The sequence below is a fragment of the Lonchura striata genome, chromosome 3 (genome assembly GCF_050655825.1).
Source record: "Lonchura striata isolate lonStrDom1 chromosome 3, ASM5065582v1, whole genome shotgun sequence".
In the NCBI taxonomy this organism is placed as follows: Eukaryota; Metazoa; Chordata; class Aves; order Passeriformes; family Estrildidae; genus Lonchura; species Lonchura striata.
In genome coordinates this window covers 87,860,185-87,885,118 of record NC_140705.1, presented here as the reverse complement: position 1 = coordinate 87,885,118, position 24,934 = coordinate 87,860,185, and the positions used below count along the sequence as shown (strand labels likewise).

The 24,934-nt window shown below is 38.6% G+C and overlaps 1 protein-coding gene across 18 annotated transcripts in view; it reads left to right on the top strand.

Moving 5' to 3' along the window:
* CCDC88A (coiled-coil and HOOK domain protein 88A) overlaps nucleotides 1–24,934 on the top strand; it is a 69,975-nt gene that overhangs the window by 7,371 nt on the left and 37,670 nt on the right. For all 18 annotated transcript variants that reach the window (XM_085575751.1, XM_021537700.4, XM_085575750.1 and 15 more), the window contains exons 4-9: nucleotides 12,971–13,079; nucleotides 16,649–16,718; nucleotides 20,243–20,301; nucleotides 20,886–20,969; nucleotides 21,542–21,682; nucleotides 22,791–22,960. In XM_085575751.1, coding sequence (XP_085431877.1) covers nucleotides 12,971–13,079; nucleotides 16,649–16,718; nucleotides 20,243–20,301; nucleotides 20,886–20,969; nucleotides 21,542–21,682; nucleotides 22,791–22,960 — 633 coding nt within the window. The remainder of the gene's footprint in view (nucleotides 1–12,970; nucleotides 13,080–16,648; nucleotides 16,719–20,242; nucleotides 20,302–20,885; nucleotides 20,970–21,541; nucleotides 21,683–22,790; nucleotides 22,961–24,934) is intronic.

Here is a 24,934-nt window from a genome sequence, read left to right as displayed (position 1 = left end):
TTTCATTTCTCTTCTATTTTCCTTTTATTCTTTACTACCATATATTGAGGAAATGTGGCAGAAAAATTTGTATCATGTGACTTCAAAATAAGGCTGTTTTTCTTCAGAATGTTGGGCTTGGGGAAATTTTTTTGATTGTTTGGTTTGGAGGTTTTTTTAAAGCTCAGTGACTTCACTTGAGAACTAGAGGTCTGTGGTTAGGAGCTATGGTAGTGGGGGTTGTTAAAGGTGCTGGGTCCTGCTGCACATATACTTTAATACTTACTTTTTTCTTGCCAAATGTTGAAAAAACAGATTCTGTGACCATTAAAGTGAGTGTTGATATTGAATTAGGCATGGTTTGTAAACAGTTACACAGTCAAAAAAAAAAAAAAAAGTGGCTTTGTTAATTAGAGAAAGTTTTTTGTTCAATTAGAAAAGAGTTAATCCTGCCCTCCATCATCTGCAAGTGAGAGTCCAGCGTTCGTTTATCCTTGTTCTTGTCTGGATGAACTTTATTTTCAACAATTGTAATAATTCAGACAGGGAAGAGAGGTGTCAGCATTGGAATAGTTGCAGGATGCTGATGGTGCTGGGATTTATCAGCAGTGAGTTTATAAGTACCTCATCCATGAGAGAATTCATTACATTCCTTGTATGCTTTTTACCTCTGGATGTTTTGGGACATGTGAAAAATTGCCCAGATTCTGTTCAGTGACCAGTTACATCTGAAGGGCTCTTCCTTGCTGGAAATGCTACAGGGCAATTGATATTATTTTTTAAATTTTATTTTTAATTAAGGAGAGTCCCAGTATTTATAATATTAGCTCCTAACTTGAGAGAATGTCTCTAATTTCCTGTTTAAATTTAGGTCCTATTCTTCAGAAGTATCTGGTTACTTACCTTCTGCTGGGATCAGTCAGTATCTGATACTTGTGGATAGAAACCCATCTGTCTTTCTAAATCTGAGCCTTTATCTTTGTGCTGTTTGATACAAAAAAGGGGTCATGCTTCTTGGAAATAAATCAGAGCACAAGAGATCACTGCATGGTGTTCTGCCATGGCAGGGAGGTGGAGGAACATGCCAGGAATGCTTCATACCTTCACTGCACCTCTGTATCAGATTGCTTATAGCATTATATTTATAAAGTGCTCATAGGATTGAGCAGAATCTGTTGTGTATGGTACTGAAATCAGTGAACTAGTATCATTCAATGGATTAGTCACCTGTTGCACATCCAATTACAATTGCAGTAAAATAATACTCAGTTGTGCTGGAGATATTTTTCCAGAGCTTGATTAACATTGCCTCAGTTTTTTTAAATAGTCTTAGCACTGTACCATTTATAAACTCCTCTGATAAAAAAAAACTGCAGTATTTTTACAGAAACACCCATTCTCTGTGTGATACTTTTTTCCATTTTTGATAGGCCTTGTTCTCTGAGACTTGTTAACTGAATTCCAATAGGATTGGGTAAGAAACGATGAAAGTCTTTTAGTATGAGTTGTGGTTCCCAAACTGACAAGAGTCTTGCTGGTTCCTTTGAATAAAAAGAGACAGCTGCAAGTAGTTACAAGATTAGGGCTTTCATTACATTTACCACCACCATTAATATTTGGTCAAGCAACAAAGACTTGAAACGGTATTTTAGCTTTAATTGTTTTATTTTACTGTGCTTTGTATTTGTGGTAATAAGTCTGGTTTAAAGGAAATATTGGACCCAGACTGTGTGCAGAGTTGGTAATGTACAGAACCAAACTCTGGAACTGAGTTAACTTAATCCACTGTCTGGAAAACCTGGCTGCTTTCATCTCAGTGTGCCTTTTATAACTTTGGTCTTAATTACATAAATTAAGTGATACTTTCCATATCATTCTTTGCATCCAGACATGCTGAAAACTACTTCAAGGATGAAGTCTTTTATTCTTCTCCTGGATTTTTCCCCTTTTACCACTCTCCCACTGTTTTTCACTGGCTGAATCCACTTGCAGGCTTTTCACACCACCAGATTTTCCAGGTGGACTGGCTGCCTGTTTCCTCCCACCACACTGGTGGTGTGTGCCTAGAATGTGGACAGCTTCCTTGGCTCCTGTTCTGAGCTCTCAGCCTTCAGTTGTGTGCTTTTTTCTGAGCAGTTCAGCTTGCCAGCCCATATTTCTGGCTTGCCTGTATCTTCCCCTGAAAACTGGACTCAGGTCTCCAGTGCTAGAGCCAGCTGCCGGGCTCTGTGAGAGAGTGCAGCAACAGCCACTCAATCCAATTAACTCCTTCTTGGAAAGACCAAGGAGGGAGAGGCAGCTTCAGCCAGGCCCTGGCTGGGTGGGGAAATGGAAAAGAGTTTTGAGGAAAACTAAATCGGTGACTTTGGCAGCAGAAGTAGGAACATGTGTTTTAGGAAAAGGTCAGATACTATTAAGTCCATACCTTTATCACTTCATGGTGTAGATTCACATTTCCCAGATGTGCTCTGTCAGGTTTTCCACAGGTGCAAGGTGTCACTTGGACTTTGTGAGAGTTGTTGCTCCCAAGAGTCATTCCACAGCAGCAGGACTGAGATTTTTCTTCAGGAAAGCTGAATTTGTAACAGTCACTTTTTTTTGTACAGAAGCAAATTCTTTAATAAGTGGTCCAGCATAATGTGCACCAGGACTGTTGAAATGAAACCTTTTTGATTAGAGAAGAGGAAAATGTAGTTCTTTGTGTAATGATGAATAATTTTAGATGGGACCATCAGCCTGCAGTGAGCTCTGAATTAGGCAGGTGAGGTGGGCACAGGCTGATACCTGCACTTGTGAGGTGCTTAGGTTTTTGATAGATTGAGGGGAAAAATGCATGGGTTGAACATGGAATGCTTGAAGTGCTTGATCTTGGCTTGTCTCTGTTTTACTAGTTTTTGTTATACTTTTGTACTCTTTTCCACAGCTGATGTCCACTTTCTTTCATCCTGGCTACCCTGATTTATTTCTGAGCAGGAAGCTAGTCTGTAGTTTGCTATTGTTCTGTGTGAAATGCTGAAGATTAGGAATTAAATCATATAATTTTCCTTTACACGTACACATCCACTTCTTTCTTCTCTCCTTCATGTGCTATCTTGGTTATCTTTCTTTGACTCTGTCATCTTTTTTTTTTTTTGGCAGCCTGCTACTGAACCCCATCCTTACTCTAGGCTCATACCTTGGACCAGGGAATAAAAAATGAATTAAAAACTTATTTTTTAATACATACAGAGAATTCTGTTAAGCCTGTCAATCTGTTCCATAAATAGCCATCTTAGGTGTAATATGAAAGTAACTTGTCTCAGCATTGAAAGCACTCTGTCAAGTAAAGAACACACATTCACTATGGCTTTGCAATTTCTTTTTCAGAGAGTTTTGTATTTCACATTCTACATGCTGTTTCAAAGCACTCCATGAGAATAACAGCAACAGTAAAATCCAGAGTTTTAAGTTAGCTACAGACACCTGGCTGATCAGCTTGTACCCTTCAGTGGCAAGACTGTACTGCTTCAGGTTTCATGGCTGCTCTGGGGATCTCTCTACCACAAATCTTTACAAAGTGTTGCTGTGCTCTGATCTTTATTTTGAAAACTAATCTTTTTAACTGAATTCGGGTGCTAAATCAAGCTCATCTTATCTTACGCCAAATTTGAGATTTAATTCTAGATTCTCCTCATTTCTTGCTTCTGTTAAGAAGGGACTTCTGAGTTCTGTGTTCATTCATATGTTCTTATTTTTATTTCCTCCTCTTTTTTCTCTAAGCTGAATAGCAATTTGTTACCTTCCTTGTCTTTCATAATGCACCACTTTTCCCTACGTAGTAATTATTTAGGGATCAAGACTTTTTTCCAAAATGCTGCTTTGTTAGAGCACATGACTTCAGTGGCGGAAAAATATTTGGGAATAACTGTGTCTGTGTTTGTGTGCTTTTGTTTTAGAGTCCAGTCTTTATCCTGAAGATGCTCCAGAGGCTGTTGTTGTTGAGCACTGTTTGCAAAATGCCTCCCTTTTGTTTAATGGGATTAATTGATGCCAGGGCATTGAGTTGAAGCAAGGCTGCTGCTTGACCCAAGCAAAAATTGTCTGATGTTGTATTTTGGGATGGGAAATTGCAAGGGATGAACTCATAAATGGTGTCTATCATAATCCTGGCCATTGAGTGAACTGCCACAGTGTCTGTCCCATTGAGAAAGGCTTGCCCGGCTGAGGTGGACACCTTGGACAGCACTGGCCACCTTCCCAGTCTTCTGTAGGTCGGGACAGTGGCTTTGGGTTCAGAACCCCAGAACCCCAGGAAGACTTTGGGTGGTGAAAACAAAAGCATGGAGTCATCTCTTGCAAGGGTTATAAATCCAACTATTGGGGAGCTCCGAGGAGCCACCTATGTTGAAGGGACAACGGCCTACAAGAGCACCAAAGAGGCTCTTACACAGCCTTATAGGAAGGGGTGGTAACTGGGGGAATGCCCCAGAATGGGCCAATGGGAGTACAAGGGGGTGTGTAGGTAAGGGAAACAGACATGTGGGACCATCAGTGGGGAGGGGGGGAAGTAGATGGGGACCCTGGCAACCAGCCTATCACTCAACGTCCAGAACTTTCTGGATAGAAGGGTGATGCTGCCAAGTGACAGACAGGCCCAGGGTGGAGTCACAGGAATGACTGAGCAGGATTACAGTGTAAGGGGTTGAGGAAGGAGAAGACTGACAGGAGGATGGGAGGAGGTAGGAGAGGGCAGAACCATTTTAGCAAATATGGAAATAGGAGCAAAGCATTGGGGAAAAACTAATTTAAAAATACAACCCAACAGTGAACCTTTGTGTTGCACATTTAGAGACACTCCAATAATTGCTTTGTTTCCTATAGTAACAGAAGACAGTCAATTTAGGTTTATTACAGAATTTTATCTTGGTTTAAGCTTCAGGGAAATATTTGCTCTCATTTTTGTCTGTGTAGTATCTTTGTTTTTCTTAAATAACCCACTGAACAAAAAGTGTCTGCTGGAATTTCCTGGTAGCTTGGGAATACACTGCTGTATATTTGGAGTATTGTGTGTGCTGGGCAAAACCAGAATACAGATACTGGGAGATGTATGAGAGAATGCAGGCAAATGTCACATTGTCACTAGTCTAACAATGGGTATAGAGAACGATGAAAATATGTATTTTATTATTAATAATTTACTTAGAGGATTTATTTCCCTTCATAAGAAAGGAAGTTTTCTACAGTCATGGTGTTCCAACCAAAGGTATTTTGGAAATCTATGTGGTGCTACTTTTACAACTGAAGACCTTTCCAGACACTAAAACTGCAATATTTGTATAGCTTTGGTGTCATCAGTATTTCCTTTAGCTGTTAATGCTGAGTACTGAGGTGTTTACCTTTGGTCAGACAATTTGTGACTCTGAAGTGAGAACTAATTTTTTTGACAATTTGTAGCTTCAGCCAAGTTTAAAGTCAAGAGTAAAATGAGTGAACATTTTTCCAAGTCTTTCAAAGGAGAAACAATTTTTGGTAGGTCTGTGATTATAAAATAAAGCAAAGTACATACCACTGTGGTGCTGTTAGTTAGGGTAGAAGAAAAAAACACTTGCCCTTACAAACTCCTCTTAAAAGTTTTTTTTTTTTCAGCTAAATAAAGAAGACTGCATAAATGTGTATTGCTTTTAAATCCTACATAGTATTTTTTGCATGTATTAATATTTTAAATTTCTTGAAAATTGTTAGCTTCACAAATGTCGTTTGCTCAGGACAATAAGTGTTCATTGTCTTCTGTTCTGTACTGCTTGCTGCTTCCTGGCAGCAATGACAACTTTCTGGCCCTATTCTGCTTCTTTTACAACTTGATGTTTCTTCCAGACCTTCATGTGTGCAGAATGATCCTTCCAAGGTGTACTAAAACATTTCATGACTGCAATGCCCTGGGATGTTTGGTGCCAAGTCAGGCTGCATCTTGTGGTGCAGATCTGGCAGTGCTTGTGTGTGAAGCTGGTGTTACCCTTGTCACAGGATTACGTTTGCAGCATTCCCGTGGTCACTTGCTTTGAGGTGTTAATCACAAAGTCAAGTAGTTCTCAACTGCTCTGTTAATTGATACTGAACTGAACAGGTCTTGAACATTTGGACTCATTTAATTTTGGGAAATTTGTCTCTGAGAGGGAAAATAACACACAGTGCTTGAAGTAGAAGTCAAAACTTCAGACTTCATGATCCTCAGTATTTTGCTTCTGTGGCATGTCCATGTTGTTGCCTTCCTGACCTTTGGCCTGTATGCTCTTGAATCCTTGGGCACCTTTTGGGTTTAATTTAATTTGGAAAATTGTGTGGTGCAAGTGGTTTGGGTTTAGTTTAGTTTGGAAAATTGTGTGGTGCAAGTACTATAGCAGTTTAGTTCTCCCTTTTCAAATTATATTTCCTGCTAAACCTTCTGTAGTTAAAAAAACCCTTCAAAACCAACCAAGCAAACCAACAAGATATGTCTTGAAAGATACTTAGATTTGTGGGATAGAGTGTATTCATCAGACTTTCTGGTTCTCATATGTTTTTCCTCAATAAAAAAATTTTGATGATGTTTCTTCTAAGAATTGTCAAATTTTTAATACCTAGGTGTGTTTCTTTTGTGTGTTACGTGTTTTCTGCTGCTCTGAATCCTGTAGATTTTCCTTGACACTAGTTAATTTGGTGGCAGCCAGATTATCTTTTGCCAGCTGTGAAGCAGAGGCTGCTCCACATTCATGGATTTGTTGTGGCGAGCTCACCCAGGTTACTTGGTTCAGTCAACAGTGACTCACTAGGTTCAGTTTTTGGCAGAAAGCTTTATTTTTTTTTACTTATTACCTTTTAGTGTGTTAGGAAAAGAATAGTCAAGGTCAAGGCAAAACAATAGTAGTAAAGTTATTTCATACTGTTCAATGATAAAGACTATTTGCTTAGTTTAGTTTAGTTAGTTTAGTTTATTTGATGATAAAGGCTATTTAGTTATTTCGTAATATTTGATGATAAAGACTGGTTGCTTTATAAACTTGGAACTTAGGATCCAAGGTTTTGGTCTTTTCCACAAGACTTTGCTTAGTCACAGATGTGTTTAGTCAAACAGGTGAACTGTTCTACTTCCTTTCTTGTTTTCTCACACATTTTACTCACCTGCATACATCTTCTTTACTGCAATTATGGAAAATAGAACAAAAATAAATCCGGGCTGTTCTGGATGTGGGAGGAAGAAAGTAAAGCTCAGTCAGCAGACCTATTGGATGTGCTGTAGTTTAGCCTGGCTGTTGGCACATTCCCATGTAAATCTGTGAGTGTAGGGTGTGAGGGGATGTCTCTTCACACTGATGCTGCCACTGCAGGGGCATCACGCAGCAGTTGTGAGGTGCAGGAGGTCCCCATCCCTGGAGCAGGGAGACACAGGATTACTGGGCAGGACACAGCTACAGCTCTTCCAGCACCCTGCAGCCCTGAGGAACCGAGCAGCTCCTGTGCTGGGAGTACCAGCCAGGCTGCTGAGGTACTGGGCAGCTGCCCTGGGAGCAGTTGAGCTGCTCAGATGCTGAGCTGAGGCTGACAGAGGGAAGCTGTCTGCATATGCTCAGTATGCACAGATATGTTCTTGGCAGTGCTCCCTGTGATCCCACCAGCCACTCTGTTTGGGTTAGGCCAGTTGGTCGTGGTTTGGTTGTTTTTTATTTTTAAGTAGGCATAGGGCTTCAGCCTCCTAACAGTTTATGATGTTGGACATAATCCTAGGAAGTGGGGTTTTGTGCAAAGGCCAAAAGATTTTTGATGTTAGGCCTACTTCCTAAAGCTCGCATGATCATGAGGCAGAAAACGTTGGATACAGCTGTTGAACTTCTGGCACACACAGTCAGTCCTTGCAGTTAGTAGAGTGTCCTTAAATTGAGGTATTAATACTGATTTTGTGGCAAAGTGTATCTCAGTGTTTGAGGTATCTTCAGGTGTTTGGGCAAATTACCATTTCAACACTTCATTGGTTGCTGCTCAAGCAGTATCGTCTCAAGGATAGAAATATAGTGTTTTACAACTAAAAGTTAGATCGTAAAATGTTAAGCAATTTGAAGATTATCAATTATCCTACAGTGAAAGCCCCAGGTGTTTTTTTTTTTTAACTTTTTTATTGTTTTGTCAGTAAAAGGGCACTGCTGTATTAAGTCTCTTTGTAAAACACGTTGTGAGCACGCTTATTATTTTTGTGCCAGTGGAAAATAATGAAGATGCTGCTTTATTAGTTGAAGTCTATCCTAAAATTCTGTTATCAGTAATTACTGAAATATTTGACAGATAGCAAGAGGGAACCTCAGCATTCCCATTAAAAGGACTTTGCAGAAAATAAATGCTGCATGCCTGATACAGTTTATTTGTACAAGTGAATGCTGTGTTGCTGTAAGCTAAACCACAGGGTAGCATTTCACTGAACTCACCAAATACGTTCAAACAATGGTATATTTCAAATTAGGGTGCGTTATGATACCAGACTTAATCATTAAGTACCATCAAGGAACAGATGGCAAGGGAGGACACAACTGGTTTGCAGTCTGTATAGATTTAAGCATGAGGCCATTAAGCTATCATATTCCCATTTCTGATAGATTTTGGTCAATGAAAAATTAAAGACACATAATCCCTGATTATATGAAGTCTCAATCTGTGATTCATTACACTGGTAGTATTTGAAAATCACTGAAGTTCCCTCTGTAATCAAGAGTTTTAAACTAATGCATTATTGGGATAGATGCTCCTGTCTGGTTTATTGCTATTGAAATTAATGTATCTTGTCATAAGTAGGTTGCTCTTAAATGTAAAATTGCTTAAGGGTATCTTTTACCGCTCTGCTTCCTATCGACTTCTAGGCAGATTTGCCCTATTTTGCTGGGCTGTTTGCCACTGAAGCAGCTCAGTATCCCCACCTCATAAAAGGAGCAGCTCAGAGCATAGATGGCCTTAAAAATGTTTATAGTAGCCACCAGAATCTGATGGTTTTAAAAAGCTGCTTTTTAAAGCTGTGTCTTAAACTGGAAAAGGAGATCTTTTTGTCTTCAAAATTATTTCATTTGCATCCTGTATTTCCAGGATCATCCAGTGTATTTCAGTGTCATTGGATCTAATGTATTGTAATAAACAGAATTGGTTTGCATTAATAAAAATATAATCATTTCTATGACCATAAATATAATCATTTCTCTGACCATCATAATATGGTCATAGAAATTCAACAGTTTAACTTACGGGTACAAGTGCTTCATTAAAATCTTTAATAAGTTAGTTTTCAAGAACTGTAAATGAGTTTAAAGATAATCTTAGAAGGTTCTGGCCATTCATGTTTAGAATTTTATCTTTCTATATGAAAAATAGTTGCACATTGGACTTCATGCTTAGTAAAAAATGCCATTAGTGTGCCATGACTTGGACCAGCCTGAAAAAATGCAGTTCTACAAACAACATAAAGTGGAAATATACAGCCAGCATCCTGCTATATTATTTCCTCTTTGAGAGGGACAAATTAAGATATCAATACTTAAGATGATGAACTATATTGACTAAATAATACTTAAAGTGCTGTTTAGTGGATTAAGGAGACCGTTGAGTGTTGAGGTTGGAGTCTTTGAGAAAATGAGACCTGGTTATCAATATTGGAAGTGAAGGTAGGTTTAGTTGTTTTTTTTTAAATCAGGAATCTCCTGTTCAAGGACCTAATCATGGTCCTTTCATAACACTGGTGTGCGGAGGGATCTGTCAGGTCTGTGCTTGGCTGTTCCATACACAAACCTGACAGTTCTAACACAATCTGAAAGGTAGAAATAAATCAGTGACTGAAGATTAGGGAGCTCTGCTAAACACCAGCACAGAGTCTGCTTGCTGGAAGAATCCCTCAGCTTTCAACGTTTACTTTTCAGCACAGAGTCATTTTAGTGGGTAGCTTATAAAGAGTGTGTGTTTATAATCATTTAATGATATAATGTGGTTAGAAGGATCTCAATTACTGTAGCACAGAGGTGAAGTCCTGTTTGCACTGGAAGGTGCTGAGAGCAGGATTGCACTCTGGGAAGCATAGGAAACAATTTTTTTGTCCAAGTCACTCATCCTAGTCATGGCTAACATGTACTAATTGAGAGTGTCTAGGACAACTGACCTCCCATGGTTGAAGAATAATGAGCCAATAGGACATTCATTACCAAAAAAACAGAAAAAGGAATGTACTACCAACAGTGAGTTATTGAGAGTATGTGTTTAATTAAATTTAAAATTATTGGTAAAGAGTAGTACTGATATCTCACTACTTTGCTTTTACTGAACCTTAAAAGCATTGGGTTAAACTTCTTGTTACCACTACATACTTTTAAGTTCTACTGAAAAATGTTAAGGGAACTTGGAGTTTGGGATTTCTGTTGAACCCTTTGCCATAATCTTTTGGAAAAGTTTAAAATTACTAAAATAATTTTTTTCTGTGCACCAGGTTTTCCCAAGGCTGACATTCTGATTTGAACTGCTGGTCATTTGCACTAGCAGAGCATCTTGAAACTGGACAGTGGAGTTTTTCCAATTGGTAAAAATACAGCTCCAGAGCACGTCGGCGACCCAAGTTTTCCCAGCAAAAATTCACAATCTCAGTAAACTGCTTCCTGCAATTTAAGCCAACAACAAAAAGCCAAGCCAAAACAAAAAGCTCCCCAACTTTCTGTTTTAAGCTACAGGAATGAATCATTTTGGCACTAAGCAGGTCACTAAGCTTGTCGTAGAGGGAGGTGAAGTTGTTAAAGCAGCTCTTCACTGCTGGCTGGGCTGATCCTGTGGTGTCGTGAAGATCCAGTGCTATGCAAATGTTCAAGTTTTTGTTCATCCAGGATCAGTCTCAATATCCTAATCAGTTTTGGAAATGAGAAAATGGAAAGCCTGAGCTTTTATGACATTTGTGCTTTGAGTTCTTGTGGTTGCACATTAATTTTGTGTTGCTGCTAAAATAAGAACTGACAAATACCCAGGAAACCCCTGTACCCTGTTTTGAGTGCTCTAAAGGGAGAGGCATCTGAAATGTGTGGCTGTAGAAATGCTGCTGAAGATGATGAAAAAGCCCAGAGATAATCCCATGGTCATTAAGATTAACGATTAAGGGCTCAAATCGGCCTTTTGGAGATATGCATGTAGAAATAGGAGACTTCAGCTGATCTCTGTAGGTCAGCAGGATTTATTGTGGATTTTCTCTTCTGATTTTAACAAATTTGAATGAATTCAGTGTGGAAAGGAGTCCAGTTCTGTGCATCTGCAAAGCATAATTATTTTTAGCCCATTTAGTTGCTTTTACAGCTACTGGTTGGCTGAACTAATAAACCCAAGGTCACATCTTAGTCACATGGTTTGGCTAATATGTTCTAAAATGTATTTTAATTGTTTATAATATTTTTAGGAACATGGTGATGAGCATTTAGGAATGAGGCAATTACCCATGTCCTAATTTTCACAGATTTATAATAATAAATACAGAAAAAAAAGATACTGTGCCTACTGCTTTTCTTTTAAAAATGTCTTTGTTGGAGGTGCATTTTTTATATGACCTGACTTCCTTTCCCAGCAGTGATTTTTCTATTATTTCCATTTGTACTTATAAGCCAGGAAATGCTGATAGTAATAAACTGAAGAAAAGACATTAATATATCTTCTTAAAAAATCTTATATGCTAAAAGTTAAGCAAGCTGTAGAAGGCAAATAGTTTGTGTAGGTAACTTACCTATAAATGAAAAATATGTAAGTTTTGTACAGAGAGTATGTGAAACTACCAATTAAAGGGATAAATTGCATCAGAATAAGTCACAATACCACAATATTCAGGTCATTTTTGTTTTATAGCAAATAACTCCTCTTTCTGCATTTGATTCCGACTCTAATCCTTTGCCTGTGAGTGAGTTATTGAATTCCATTACTTTTGCACATTACCAGGATCATTCTCCATTGCCATAGTATTTTTTGAAGGTTGTTCTCTGGATTTTTTCTCCTAAAGTTTGCCAGTGGCTGTTCCGGAAAGTGTATTCTGTATTCTATTGTTTAAATCATTAATGCCAATGTTGAATAAAACCAGAGCCAGCAGACACATATCCCTGCTGGGAGCCCTGGTTTGACAGGGAAAAATAGGTAGTTTGATTTTGAGTGCAGCATCCCAGCCAGCTCTCATTCATCTGATAATAATAATATCATTATACAGTAGAATAATACCATTAAATATCAAAAGTTGTATTGTGCAGCTGTATCAAGAATCTGTAAAAGTGAAAAACTTCACATTGGTCATCCCTTAGGAATTCTTTTAAACATTTCAGCGCGCTATGGGGGTGTGCTTTGATTCTGCATGGTTTTCCATGAGAAATCCCAGTGAATGGTTGTTGTGTTGTCCTCTGTGTGTTACAAGGTATTGAAAAAGAGTGGCTCATCTGCCTTTCCTCTGATCCTTTCTGCTTTGTGAAGGAAAAAGTGATTGATTTCCTCCCTGAAGCCAAGACAAACCAGAGAAAAATCTGGTAGCATATGATAGTACAGGACAAAAACTCCAATTAATAATCCCTTTGTTGTCACATTCCAACAATCTGTAAATACATTTAAAACAGTTGAGTGTGTTAGCACGACATGTTTCATATTCATCATCGTTCTTAAAGTTAAAAATTTACATTTTGTTCATAGTAAAATACCGTCATACACCCACAAAAAGTTTCCTGTCAGACCCATTTCCTGGGAATTGTGGTGAGTGCTCCCAGTTTCAGGCTGCATTGACAGCAAACAAGAATGTGAGGCTGGCTGGCTGTATCAGAGACACATTTCAAGCTCTTTCTATCTTCCACAGCTCCTTATTGATTTGTGGAGGGAAAAACAAGGCATGGTTATCAAGACAAGGAATGGCTGTGCTGGCACATTAACATGCCATTTGTTTTATAGAGAAAGCTTTAAAGATTAATGTTCAGCCTGTTTAATATAGTCTTTTTTCTTTTTTTTTTCTCAGCAATCCAAAATCTGCTAATCAGAGGATAAACAAAAAAGTAAACAATGATGCATCATTAAGGATTCAAAATTTGTCTATTTTGGTGAAACAAATAAAAACTTACTATCAGGTCAGTAATTGTTTGTTTTGTTATGTTTTGCTTGGAATTATTTCTAAATTTTCTTCTATAGTTATGGCTTTAAGGGTAACAGGAGTAAGATGAAAAAGACATAATTGTATGGATGATTGCTTAGATATCTGGTCAAATTTCTTATCACTGTTTACAGGTATAAAGATGGTGTGGACACACTTTTGTATGAATAATGACCTGTTTACAGAATAGATACTCTGTGTGTGCAATTACTCCTGCATTAAGTATTATTGCTTGGTATTTTCTGAGTTGAAGCAAGTTTGTGCCAGTGAGAGAGATTATTACATGGACATTTAGTCTTGTAAAATAGAATTTTTCTTAGAAAAACGTGATGAAATCTAGTGGGCTTAGAATGAATTTGGGAATTTGTAGTAAATGCAGTGAGGATCTCAGTCAGGACTGTGAAAGAGCCACTGAAGTTAGATGCACTAGTAGGAGCTGGTCCTGTGCCTGCTGAGCTGGATAGGGTGTTCTACACATGGACATGCCACAGCTGGGCACTGCTGCTGTCGCCAGTGTCCCTTTAGTGTGGCTTTTAGTGCCCTTCCACACTCCCCTGCTCCGTCCTGCCAGGAGAGCCCAGACCTGGGAGAAAACCTTTGTTCTGCCTCTCCCTGCCCACACCTCCTGGCCAACCTGTGCTGAAGTCTGTTGCTCCTCCTGTGTCCACACACAGTGTGTGCTTCCCACCGCCCTTCTCTCCTCGGCGTCTCCTGCACATGGATTTATGTGCTGCCTGCTAAGGCCTATATGCTTTTCCTTTTCTTAACGGAAGTCATTTTCCACCAGGCATTAGTGTTCCACAACTGGTGCAACAGAAGGAACAAACACTGATAGGATTGATCTTTTTTGGAGCACAAAGCATTCCCCATCTTGCACTGGCCTCATGGATTCACCAGTCCAAGTGCTCCAGGACCAGGCAGAATTTCTAGCATCTAGGTACCTTTGGATGGTTCAGGACTGTGGATGGTGCTTCAAACCTTTGTGATAGAAACAAATTGTTAGAGCTTTTTTAAATAAAAAATTATTCTTTTTTAAGAAACAGTAAAGCCAGTCACCATGCCTTTAATGGTCCAAGCTATATTGAACACTGTTTTATACACTTTTTCCCCCTCCCCAGTCTTTCAGGGTTTTAGTTACCATGCAAACATTGATGGGCTAGTGTTGCTAGCAGGAGTGAAGGTATTTACTCTCCAAACTGGAGAGCTTCTTGGAAACTAAAATTGTTTTTTGCATGTGTAGGTATTCACTCCCTACAGTGCCTGAAGGGAAGTTTGTGCTTTGTGGTAATTGAAGTGTTAAAGGATGGGCTGTTTCACAGAGGGGTCAGTTGAGTTCCTGTCACCTGTGAAATTCCCCAAGGCAGGAAAGCTGGGGCTTGATGGATGCCTTGGAATCAAACTGAGAGGCCTCCCTTAGCCTGGGGTGAGGCAGGAGCCTCACACCCGAGTGCCCTGAAAGCTGAGTGTACAGCCAGGCCTGGGGATGTTCCCTGGGGATGCCTGGGATCCCAGGGAGGGGACAGGAGACCAGTCACTGTACTTACTGAGAAAGGATTTTACTGAGAGTTGAAATCACACACTGATGAATGTGGGAATTTGGGATATTTAGCACTGTGTTAACCTAACTCTTCATGCTGGTTTGTTCCATGTGGTTTTGTAATATCTGTGGAAAACCTTCTCTCAGTTTAGTGAAAAATCTCATCAGTGCTGTGGATGCACTTGTTAAAAAACCTGCACTGGTAGAATATAATATCCAAAATTAAGATGTTATGTTAGTTTAGTTTTTTTTTTTTTTTTTTTTTTGTTCCTGTATCATCTTTGTTATTCTCTGGAATTACAGTTCTGGTCCTGAACCAGTATTTGAAGTGTGTACATTTCTTGGCAATGTAAGAGCTTGGAGCTGTTCTCAGCAGTTAGTTCAAGACAAGTGATTCTAAATTTTTGGTGGGCTTGAGAGGTTTAATCCAGTGAGTGTCCATGACTAACAGTAGATTTGACTGAGGAGGTGAAAATCTTCAGTAAAATAAATGCTAGTGAACTGTAAAAGTTTGTGCAAGCAAACCGAGTGCTGAGGTTAACACTAAGTGACAGAAAAGGTGTCAGACATCTCTGGGGCGAGGCAGAGGTGTTATGAGGAAACAGATGATTGTGTCCATTCAGGACACATGTTTTGGTTACTGCTGCTCATACTCTGCTTTGGTACATGTTTACCTTTATGATAGCAACATGGAATTATTTCAGATACTACCGAAAACCACTTCCAAAAAAAACCCAAAAGCAAACAAAAAGTCAGTCTAAAATTACATGATTTCCTTTCATAGTAGCTGTTGACACTCATTAAATTAATTATATTTTATCTGTTTTATATTGATTTAAAACATCCTGTGGTGCACTTCATGTCTTATTTTTATTTGAAAATGGTCTTTATCAGTCTGAGAAGTACAGGTGTCACAGCTGGTTGAATTTTGTGGTATTGGAGGAGGCCAAAACTGGTTTCTCCCTCCTTATAACTTGTCTTAGGCATGTCCAGAGGGAATATATATTTTGCCATCTACTATTAATCAAATCAGATATAATTTTGATGTTGTATATTAACTGGTGGGAACTTTTGAGCATAGCAGTAGCTAGTAATTTCTACTGGTGTTTTTCAAGAAATATTGGGGTTTTTTTCAATTTGACCTAAAGCAAGTGGACTTGTGTTAGGTTGTTGCTTACAATGTGTAAGAGCTTTGGGCTCTTCTGGAATACGTTGCTTTTGAGTAGGAGCATTTTATATAGTAATGGATCTGTCACTGTGGAAAAACAAAAAGCCTTGACTATAGTATGGTATTTGCTGGGAATAAATATCTGGGAAGAGGAGAAAGACTATTCTGCTTCAGGAGAATTAGGCTCTGTCTAGACTGGGGATTTGACCCGATTACAGCCATTACAGGAGCTCCATTGATGGAATCCAAAGAACAGATAGGCAGAGCTGCTGTCTGATGTGTGCCACTTGTCAGCTAAAATTCCATGTGATTGTGCAGACAGGGGTTTGTACCCTTATATTCACAGGTGACCCAGTATCACTGCAGCAAAAACCCCTGGGATTTTCACATCCACATTTTGGTGAGGCCAAAGAAACCGTGAAATAAAGGAAATAGACTTCTTGCAGTAGAAATGCACCTTAGGTCAAATAAAACAAATATGTATCAATAAGTTAGGGAAACATGAACATAATAAATGTAAAGGGTTTTGCTGCACTTTGAGACTTGGGATCTCGTTGGCTTATGATCTCTGAGCCAGCTCATTGCCGTGAGAGGATTTTGCTCTGTGAGCTGATTGTGCAAACCAGTAAAACAAAGCTTCTGTAGAAGTAACTCATATTTGTTAGTTCTTTTAATTAGAATTAAAATAATAATAAGTATTGTATTAATTGTATGCCTGAAGTCCTGAAAAATATTAAAACTGTTTAATTAATACTGATTTTTCTTTAATGGCTGTTGGCATTTCATGTTTGCTTTCATTCAGTACATATGATGTAAATAATGTCTTTATTAACTTTTATAGGAGACTTTGCAGCAGTTGATCATGATGTCTTTGCCAAATGTGCTAATAATTGGCAAAAATCCTTTTTCTGGTAAGTTTATTCTTGACTAAGATAAATATATATATATATACTGGAAATAAAATTCCTGTAGTGTTGAGCCTTTCAACAGAAGATTGTTTAAATACTTTATCAAATAAGTGGTTTCATAATGATGAGTAATGATTTAATAATGATTTTCTTTGTCCACACCAAGGGTCCACACTCTAAAAAATGTGTTCTGTCACAGCCTCAGCCCTGGCTTTCACTAGGGCTTATACTGGGTCCAAGTGCATTTCCCAGAAACCAGTGAACCACTGATGGCACAAAGTTAAAGTTTCATGTACTCCCAGCTACTGCACCTTCAACTTCCTTTACGTATCGCCACTGAGGAAATTGGCAATTCCGTGCATCTCACTTGGTCCAGCTCTTGATACTTGTTTCTCCTTCCCCCGAACTCTCCTGCTTCTCTTGCATCTGTACCTGAAAAATATTGCAATTACCTTCTTGTTTTCTCCTGTGAACTGACATTGTCTTCTCCATGCTCCCACCTTCTCTGCTTCCAGCTCTGAGAGTTGCAATTTTCAGACCAAGAAAATTAGCCTGTGTGGAGCCAGCTGACTATGCACAGCCACTTGGGAATCTCTGCACCATGCTCTCAATTCCAGAAGCACGGAGCAGACACACCTGGCCTGCATGGAGCCACTATGGATTGGGCAGAATTTATTTACCTAGTTCTAATGTACCCCAGGTGTTCTGACACCTCAGCAGAGAGGTCAGGAACTGCTCTAACAGGCTGTATAGCTTCCCCTGGCTGTTTTTATTTCTTTGGGGTGTCTTCTTTGCCACGCTTCTGTGTCTGTGGGACAGGGGGTTCCTCATAAGCCAGAAGAACCATCTGTGTTTCCTTACTTCCCAATCCCAGGGCTCATAACATCGGTATTTTCCATATGCATTTGCACTCCCATCTGAGTAGGTATCTTGCTTTAATTATTTTGGGTTTTACTTTCTGCTATTTAGTATTTCTGCTTTTGCTTCCGAGGTCACAGCTTTTTCAGTTTTTATATGTGCAGCTGCTGTCATATGCAAGAAGTGTGAATGTGGTCTCTTCGTTTCCAAAAGAACAGAATGCATCATGCTCTTATAATTTTGATTCCAGACTTTCTTAAGGTTTTCAAAAGACTCCATGGATTTGCCTAGAAACCATATTTACTGGAAAAACAGATTTTAAAAACCCCAGCTCATAGTATTGTTTTGTAGTGACATTTTTTATTCTGTTCAAGATACTGAGAGAAAATGTCGTAACAATATTGTGCAGTATAAGATGACATTTCATTGAAAATGCACTATCAAACCTCACAGAGATAATATTGCATTCAGTTGTATACATTCAGTTTTGTGGTTTGGTCATTTCTAAGGAGGTGTCTGTGTTTTGGGATCTGTGGCTTGGCAGCTCTGTTGGTGTGTGCTTTGCTCTTCTGTGGGGATTTTGTTGGATTTTTGAGAAAATTTGGACTTTACTGTAGTGTAGCCCTCACATTAAAAAAATTTGTTAATGCTTAGACAACATACTTGAAGGTGTTTCACCTTTCTGCTGGAGTTCAATTGCAGAGTTTGATCTGCACTAGAATATAGACCTGTTCTTTGGGTTCTGTCCAGAACCTTTCCCCTTTGAAAGTTAAGACTGCTCTTGCTCTGTCAACTTGGAAAAGGATCTCATCCCTACATGTATTTTTAAGCTTTTTTTTGGCAGGTGCAGGGAAATGAAACCTCAGTGATCTTTGGAGACTCTTGTTGTGTAAACCTGGTTGCATCAAGAAAAGCTCTGGAGTAAAAGTCAATTCCCTGATAAAGGCTTGGATTTGGTCCACTAAAACTTAGACTGGAGGGGTGATTTTTCACAGGGATGTTTCCCACTTTTTCTCCTTTGCACTTAGGGAATAATTAATAGAGACATCCCAGAGGATGCCAAATTGCAGATGGCAGAAGCAGATACCAGAGGCAGTTGGCTCCTGGAGGAAAATGCAGGGAGAAGGCTGGAGTTGAGGTTTGGTAGAATGGGTCAGCAGGGATTTTATCAGGAAATATTTCCTGAGCTGGTTGGCAGGAAGGCAGTTGGAGGAGAAAACTGGAGGAGAACTACAGCCTGTGACTGTAAATGTTCAGTTTAATTACAAAGGGATAATGACGAGGCAATGGGGAAGGAGAAACATGAAAGCAAGTTCATATTCCTAAGGGAGCAAGGCAGCAAGACAGAAGCCTGCACTGCAGAGGGTGTGAAAGTCAGGGATAAAGGTGAACACAGGGAAGATCAAGCAGTGGCACAGGGTAGGGACAAAATTCATCAGCAGGTTGAAGGATGTAAAACAGAATCATCTATTTCTGTGTTTCTGATGGAGGAAAAGGAAGAAAAACAGAAGATGAGGGAAGCTGACAAGGTTCAGTGTTTTGCCCTGCTCCTTCAGGGAATATGGGGGAGAGACAAGGAATCAATATTCAGGCAGGCGTTTGAAAGGCATTCAGGAGATGAAGAGTGAAGAGGAGCTCAGGGATTGCTTAAAAATTAAGAAAATGTGATTAAATTATTGGGTTAAGTGAATGTAGGCTATGGATTTCTCCTGCTGCAGTATTCCTGTTAACTTTTATTGATAAGACAGAAAGCCAGGTGGAATTCCCCTTCTTGAGCTGAAGTAGCTTCTGGTGAAACACATTCCTTGATGGTTTTTCTGTTTCTCCATTAAAGACTTAACAGCTCGAGCCTTTGGGATACAAGAAGTCTGAATAAGTGACTAAAAATCTCCCATTTGAATCTGTGTTTTTTGTAATGTATTTATCTACCTGAGAAATGTCTTGAAAAATTTCAGCATTCCATGTTCATTGGGATTGTACACATTATGTAGCTCCCTCCAAAAACAGCTTGAGTCAGTGCCTAAACTATTTTGTCATCCTTGAAGCATTTGCTTTGTGGCATTTAGGTTCTAGATATAGAATATATTTCTATATTTAGTAGCAAGATGAGGACATGGTGAACGTAAAAAGTAAGAAACATTTTTATTAATCTGTAAACAGAGTTCTTTAACTTAAGCTTCTTTAGGAGATTAAGATACTTAAGGCCAGATTTGGAAATGCATTTTGATTTTTTGGATGTGCAGATGAATATCTAATACAGCTTTGTAAGGAATTTAAATGAACTTGTCATCTAAACTCTTCCAGCTTGGGAGTGACAGATAATTTAAGCACTTTTGTAACTATGTTGAGATACCCGAGATTACCATTGGAAACTTGATTGTAGGTCTCCAAAGCACTTCTAAAAATATGACTCCAAAGTTTTGCTTTTTGAAGGGCTGAATTTTTTTTTCCATTTGAAATTTTTAACGGCTGTTAAGGTGTTTGGTAACTCTGAAAGTTGGCAGTTAAATTGCAGAAAGGACTGAGCTGAAAGCTCCTCTGGTGTTTTCTAAACTAGGTTAAAATAAATTATATGGAAATAACAAGAAAACCTCCTGTTTTCTGAGGTGTAGGGGAAGAAGCTCTAATTACAGTTTTACAGTTACCATTTTTCCGTGTTTTCTTCTCAGAGCCAGGTACTGAAGAAGTAAAAAAGCTCCTCCTGCTTTTGCTTGGTTGTGCAGTTCAGGTGAGTTTAATTATGTTTGTCTCTATGAAACTTGAGTTTTGATCTCTTTTCTTACTGTTTTAATACTTCAGGTGGTATAAAACTTTTCTTCCTTTGGTGATACAATTGCATTCCTTGAAAAATTGGAATATTCTGATTTTTAATTAAATGGCTACAACCCTACACCTGTTACTGCACAAATAACTCCAGCCATAATGGGTTATTAATTTCAGTTGTGTTAATTTACCTGATACTGTAAAGAAAGGAAGGAAATGGGAAAGTGCTGAAAATTAACTCACTGCACTGTTTCATGTATTTAATAAATCATAGCATTTGAATTAGTAGCAATTTTAAGAAACCTCTTCCTTTTCCCATTTCAATTTGATTTTCCTTGTATCATTTGATTAGTGTTGAAGTTATAATTACTGTAACATGGCATAAACCACAGATTTACTGGTCACCAGAATTACTGGGTAATAATTTATTCATGTGGCCATTGCAGTGTCAGCTTTATAAGTTACAGCTCTTAAGAAATACAAAAGAGGAATGAAAATACTTGTGATTATACATATAAATGTGTATAAAATAGATGTCTCTATTTTTAGTGTCAGAAAAAAGAAGAATTTATTGAAATAATCCAAAGTCTGGATTTTGATACCAGAGCAGCTGTTGCAGCCCATATTCAGGAGGTATTTTGGGGGGGTTTTTGCTTTTAATTTTGGGCATTTTTTGAGATGGAATATTGTATTGCAGGAAGGGGAGTTGCACGTGTTCAATGGCAAGTAAATCACATATGTGATTTGCATATTGAGTGTTATAGTAAGCAATAAAGGCTTTATTTTTTCACTTGATTCACAAAAAGATGTAATGATTGAGCATTTTTGGGTTTTATTTTTAGAGCAGTACCAGTAAGCAAGTTTGTTGCTTCAAGGATTTCTTGGTTACATACAGAAATTTAGTTTAGTGAAATCTTTATATGTAAATTTATTTTAAAATTATAATTCAAATCAAATGTATGTGGTAGATAATTTACAATGTTATTAATTATATTATTGTCACCTTGCCAGATACTTCAAGGGGCTGTTTCCAGGTAGACAAAAAACTCTTCCTTTACATACAATTAGATATATTTAAAATGTTTTTTTCATACCTTATCTAGAGAATTTAACCTGTAGAGTTGCAGCTTTATTTTCTTTATGCTTCCTTTCTACTTCTAGAATTTCAAGAGCATGTTTTTTCTCTTTCATTTCACCCCATGTAGGTAACTCATAATCAGGAAAATGTGTTTGACCTGCAGTGGATGGATGTCATTGTGCTGACACAAGAATATGTTGAGCCTCTCCTGAAAAATATGGCATTGCATTTAAAAAGACTTATAGATGAAAGAGATGAGCACTCAGAGGTATGGATGTGGCTTAAGAGAAATACAAGAAATCTTTTTTTGAGATAATTCCAGCTCAGGATTTTTATAACTAACAGTTTAATTTTCTGCTGACATGTTAAAGCAAGGATTCCTGACTGCCAGAACATTGTTTCAGGGAGTTCCTCTGTGCATATTTGCTAAATGAAGTAGGAAAGATAAAGTAGGAAAGATAAGAGGTGATCTTTTCCATGTAGCCAGAGTGGGAAACAAGTGCAACATTCATCAGTAGCTGAAAACAGAGAATCCAAAGCTGTATCAGCTGCATTTAACCAGGAATCAATAAGCCATCAATTTACAAGCCAGTCACTGAAAGCTGCCTGTTCTATTCCTGTGTTGTGTTGTCCAGGCTTGAGGGGGATAAAGCAGAATCTGTACCAGGAGAGGTTTTGCAGGCTTATCTTGAAGCACAGTTTTTGTATCATGTTAGAATCAAGAAACGATACTTCCTAAAGAGTTTGAGTTGTGAATCATTTCAGTGGTCCCAGATTTGCCCCTCAGTAGAGTGGACGTGTCAATGTTGCAATTATTCCAGATATTCCTTGGACAGTTTTTCCAGATCACAGCCTTGACAGGAATAAAACAGAGGGTAGAGGATGGGGGTGATGCCTTTGTGCAAAACAAAGGAAAAATACTTTAAACTGTGAGACACGTTCGTATTTGGCTAACACCTTTATTTATAGGGGGATATAGGAATATTCCTGTAGATCTGATGCATTATTCAGTTGTCAAGGATGCTGCTGCTCACTGAAGAACACAACTTTGTTTAGAGATACACATTTTATCTTCATTTTCAAGAGGTGGTGGTTTTGAAGGAATTCACAGCTTTCATTACCCAGTCCGTTCTGAGCACTGGCCATTTTGTGGGCTTAAAAGTCTAAAGTGAAGAAACAAAATTTAAAATAGCAAAGGTCCTGTTCAAAAGCTGTGGCTCTTTGCTTTAAGCGTAGGGGTGCAGGTAGAGCTTTTGACTTCCTTGATGGCCAAAACCTTTCCATCATTCTTGTGCCATTGTAGTGTTTGATATGAATGACACACGCAGAGATGCCTCTGTAAAGGGCCATTCTGGACTTTTGCTCTGCCTCCTCAGACCATCATCGAGCTGTCGGAGGAGCGGGACTGTCTCCGTTTCCTGCCGCACGCCTCGGCCGCGCAGTCCCCGTGCGGCTCTCCTGGCATGAAGCGCACCGAGAGCCGGCAGCACCTGAGTGTGGAGCTTGCCGACGCCAAGGCCAAGATCAGGAGGCTGAGGCAGGAGCTGTGAGTACTAGTTCACACTCAGATCCTTTCCAAATGCTGCCTTGGAACACTTCTAGCCCCTTTCAAACCAGTTCTTCATTCTTTCAAATGTTTTTTAGTTACTGCTCCCCACGAGGGGTATTTTTATAACACAAGATTTGTAGACCCATAGGACAAATTCCATGTTTCATCTGTGTTTGTCTCTGTTTGTATTCATAATGGTGTTTTGACCTAAATTTTATTCTCTGATGTCCCTGAAATCATGGATTAAAGGTGGAAGTCTCACAAATCTCAGCATTTTGTTCTCAAACCAGGTGATCATTAAAAGGAGATGAGGCAGGAGGGATTCCTTCTCAGCAACATGATTTGGTGACCTGTTTCCAGCAAGAAATACTCACCTATGATTAATTCATGTTTTAAAATCGTTGCAGATAGGGCATAAAAAATTCCATTAGAATGCTTTCCTGTCCCCCACCTCTTTGTTCCTGTGTAAAACATTTCTTGTCTGCACAACACTTACTTGCTTCTGAAAACTTCCTGATTTTTTGGGCACTTTGTCTTCATAGTCAAGGGAGTGAGGAGTTTAAATAACTCCTCGCTCCCTTGACTATCAATAACAGACCTATGGAGAAGATCAATAACAGACCTGTGGAGAATATGCTTCTCCCTGTATGCAGTGTGTCAGTTGTTTTAGCAGTGAAGTGTGTGTGTGTGTGTGTTCTGAATTAAAATGCTCAATCTGAAGAGATTCAATATGTGTAGGAGCAGCATAAATAAAGATTTTTTTTTTTCTTTAATTCGGCAATGGGGAGAGGAGACAGGTAAATTATATCACAAGCCGAAAGTAGCATAAGTCACAATTCCCAGAGTTTGTTGATCAGATTATTTCTAGCTGGCTGGATTAAGATCTTGTTGATTTACTCTGAGGATCCCCATCCCCCGCTGCAGCATGGTCTTCATGAGGAACAGAGGACAAAAGATGGGGCTCTTTTTTCCTGATGTCTGTATTATTATGTGTCTCCTGCAATGAGCCCGCCCAGGATATTCTATAAACAGCTGCACCAAGAAAATTAGTGAAAAAATTGCTGTTATTAGTTTGATTGACAGTTAATAGATAGCCTAAACAGTGAACACTGGTATGTTCTGTATAATTTAGTCCAGTCCTCTCCAGTCTGTAGCTGCAGCATGCAATTAGGGCAACACTGACGGCTCAGAACAGTCCACATTTTGCACTCTTTATTTTAATTCAGTTGGTAAATAATTTCCCTTTACGTGTAGCAGTATCTTAAAATACCAGACTTGGATGAATTAACTTCTGTCTGCAGCATTTAGTGTTAAATGCTGCATCTATTTGATAAATTTTAAATTACATTAATTCCAGACTTGGAAATACTCAGCATAAAATTTATTTATAATCTGGTTTTGGCAGTGAATCGTCATATCTGGTTTAATATGCAGTGTAGCTGATGTAATTTCCTATAAAAGGTCTGTAAAGATTATTTTTCAACTGGATATAAACTAGGGAATACAGCAACTCCAAAGATGGAATTTGCACACTCATTTTCTGAGTGTTGAGTTCTGTGTGTTCCCGTATAGAACAATAACAGGAATATGGATACCGATGGAAAAGTTACAGAAACGAGGAATAAATTTGTGTTTGTGCCTGGTTTCTAAGCACCTCTGGAGAGGGAAAGCTGTGACAGGGATGTTGCACTGAGCTGTGCAGAGCTGAGCCTCCTGTGCTTGTGGGCTCAGTGACCTTTTCCAAACAATCCTTTCCCAAAAGGGAAATTGTGAAATTGGCTCATTTTTAAAAACAACTGCTCTAGTTTTATGTAAAACATACCTAATTTTTGTTGGTATGATTGCTTTGAGATAGCATTATAATTTCAGTCTATTAAATTTTCTTATTTCCCCCTTTTCTACTTTTGTTTCTTACTTGTATTCCAGAATGTGGGATAATATAATAACACATTTAAATATACAATACATCTT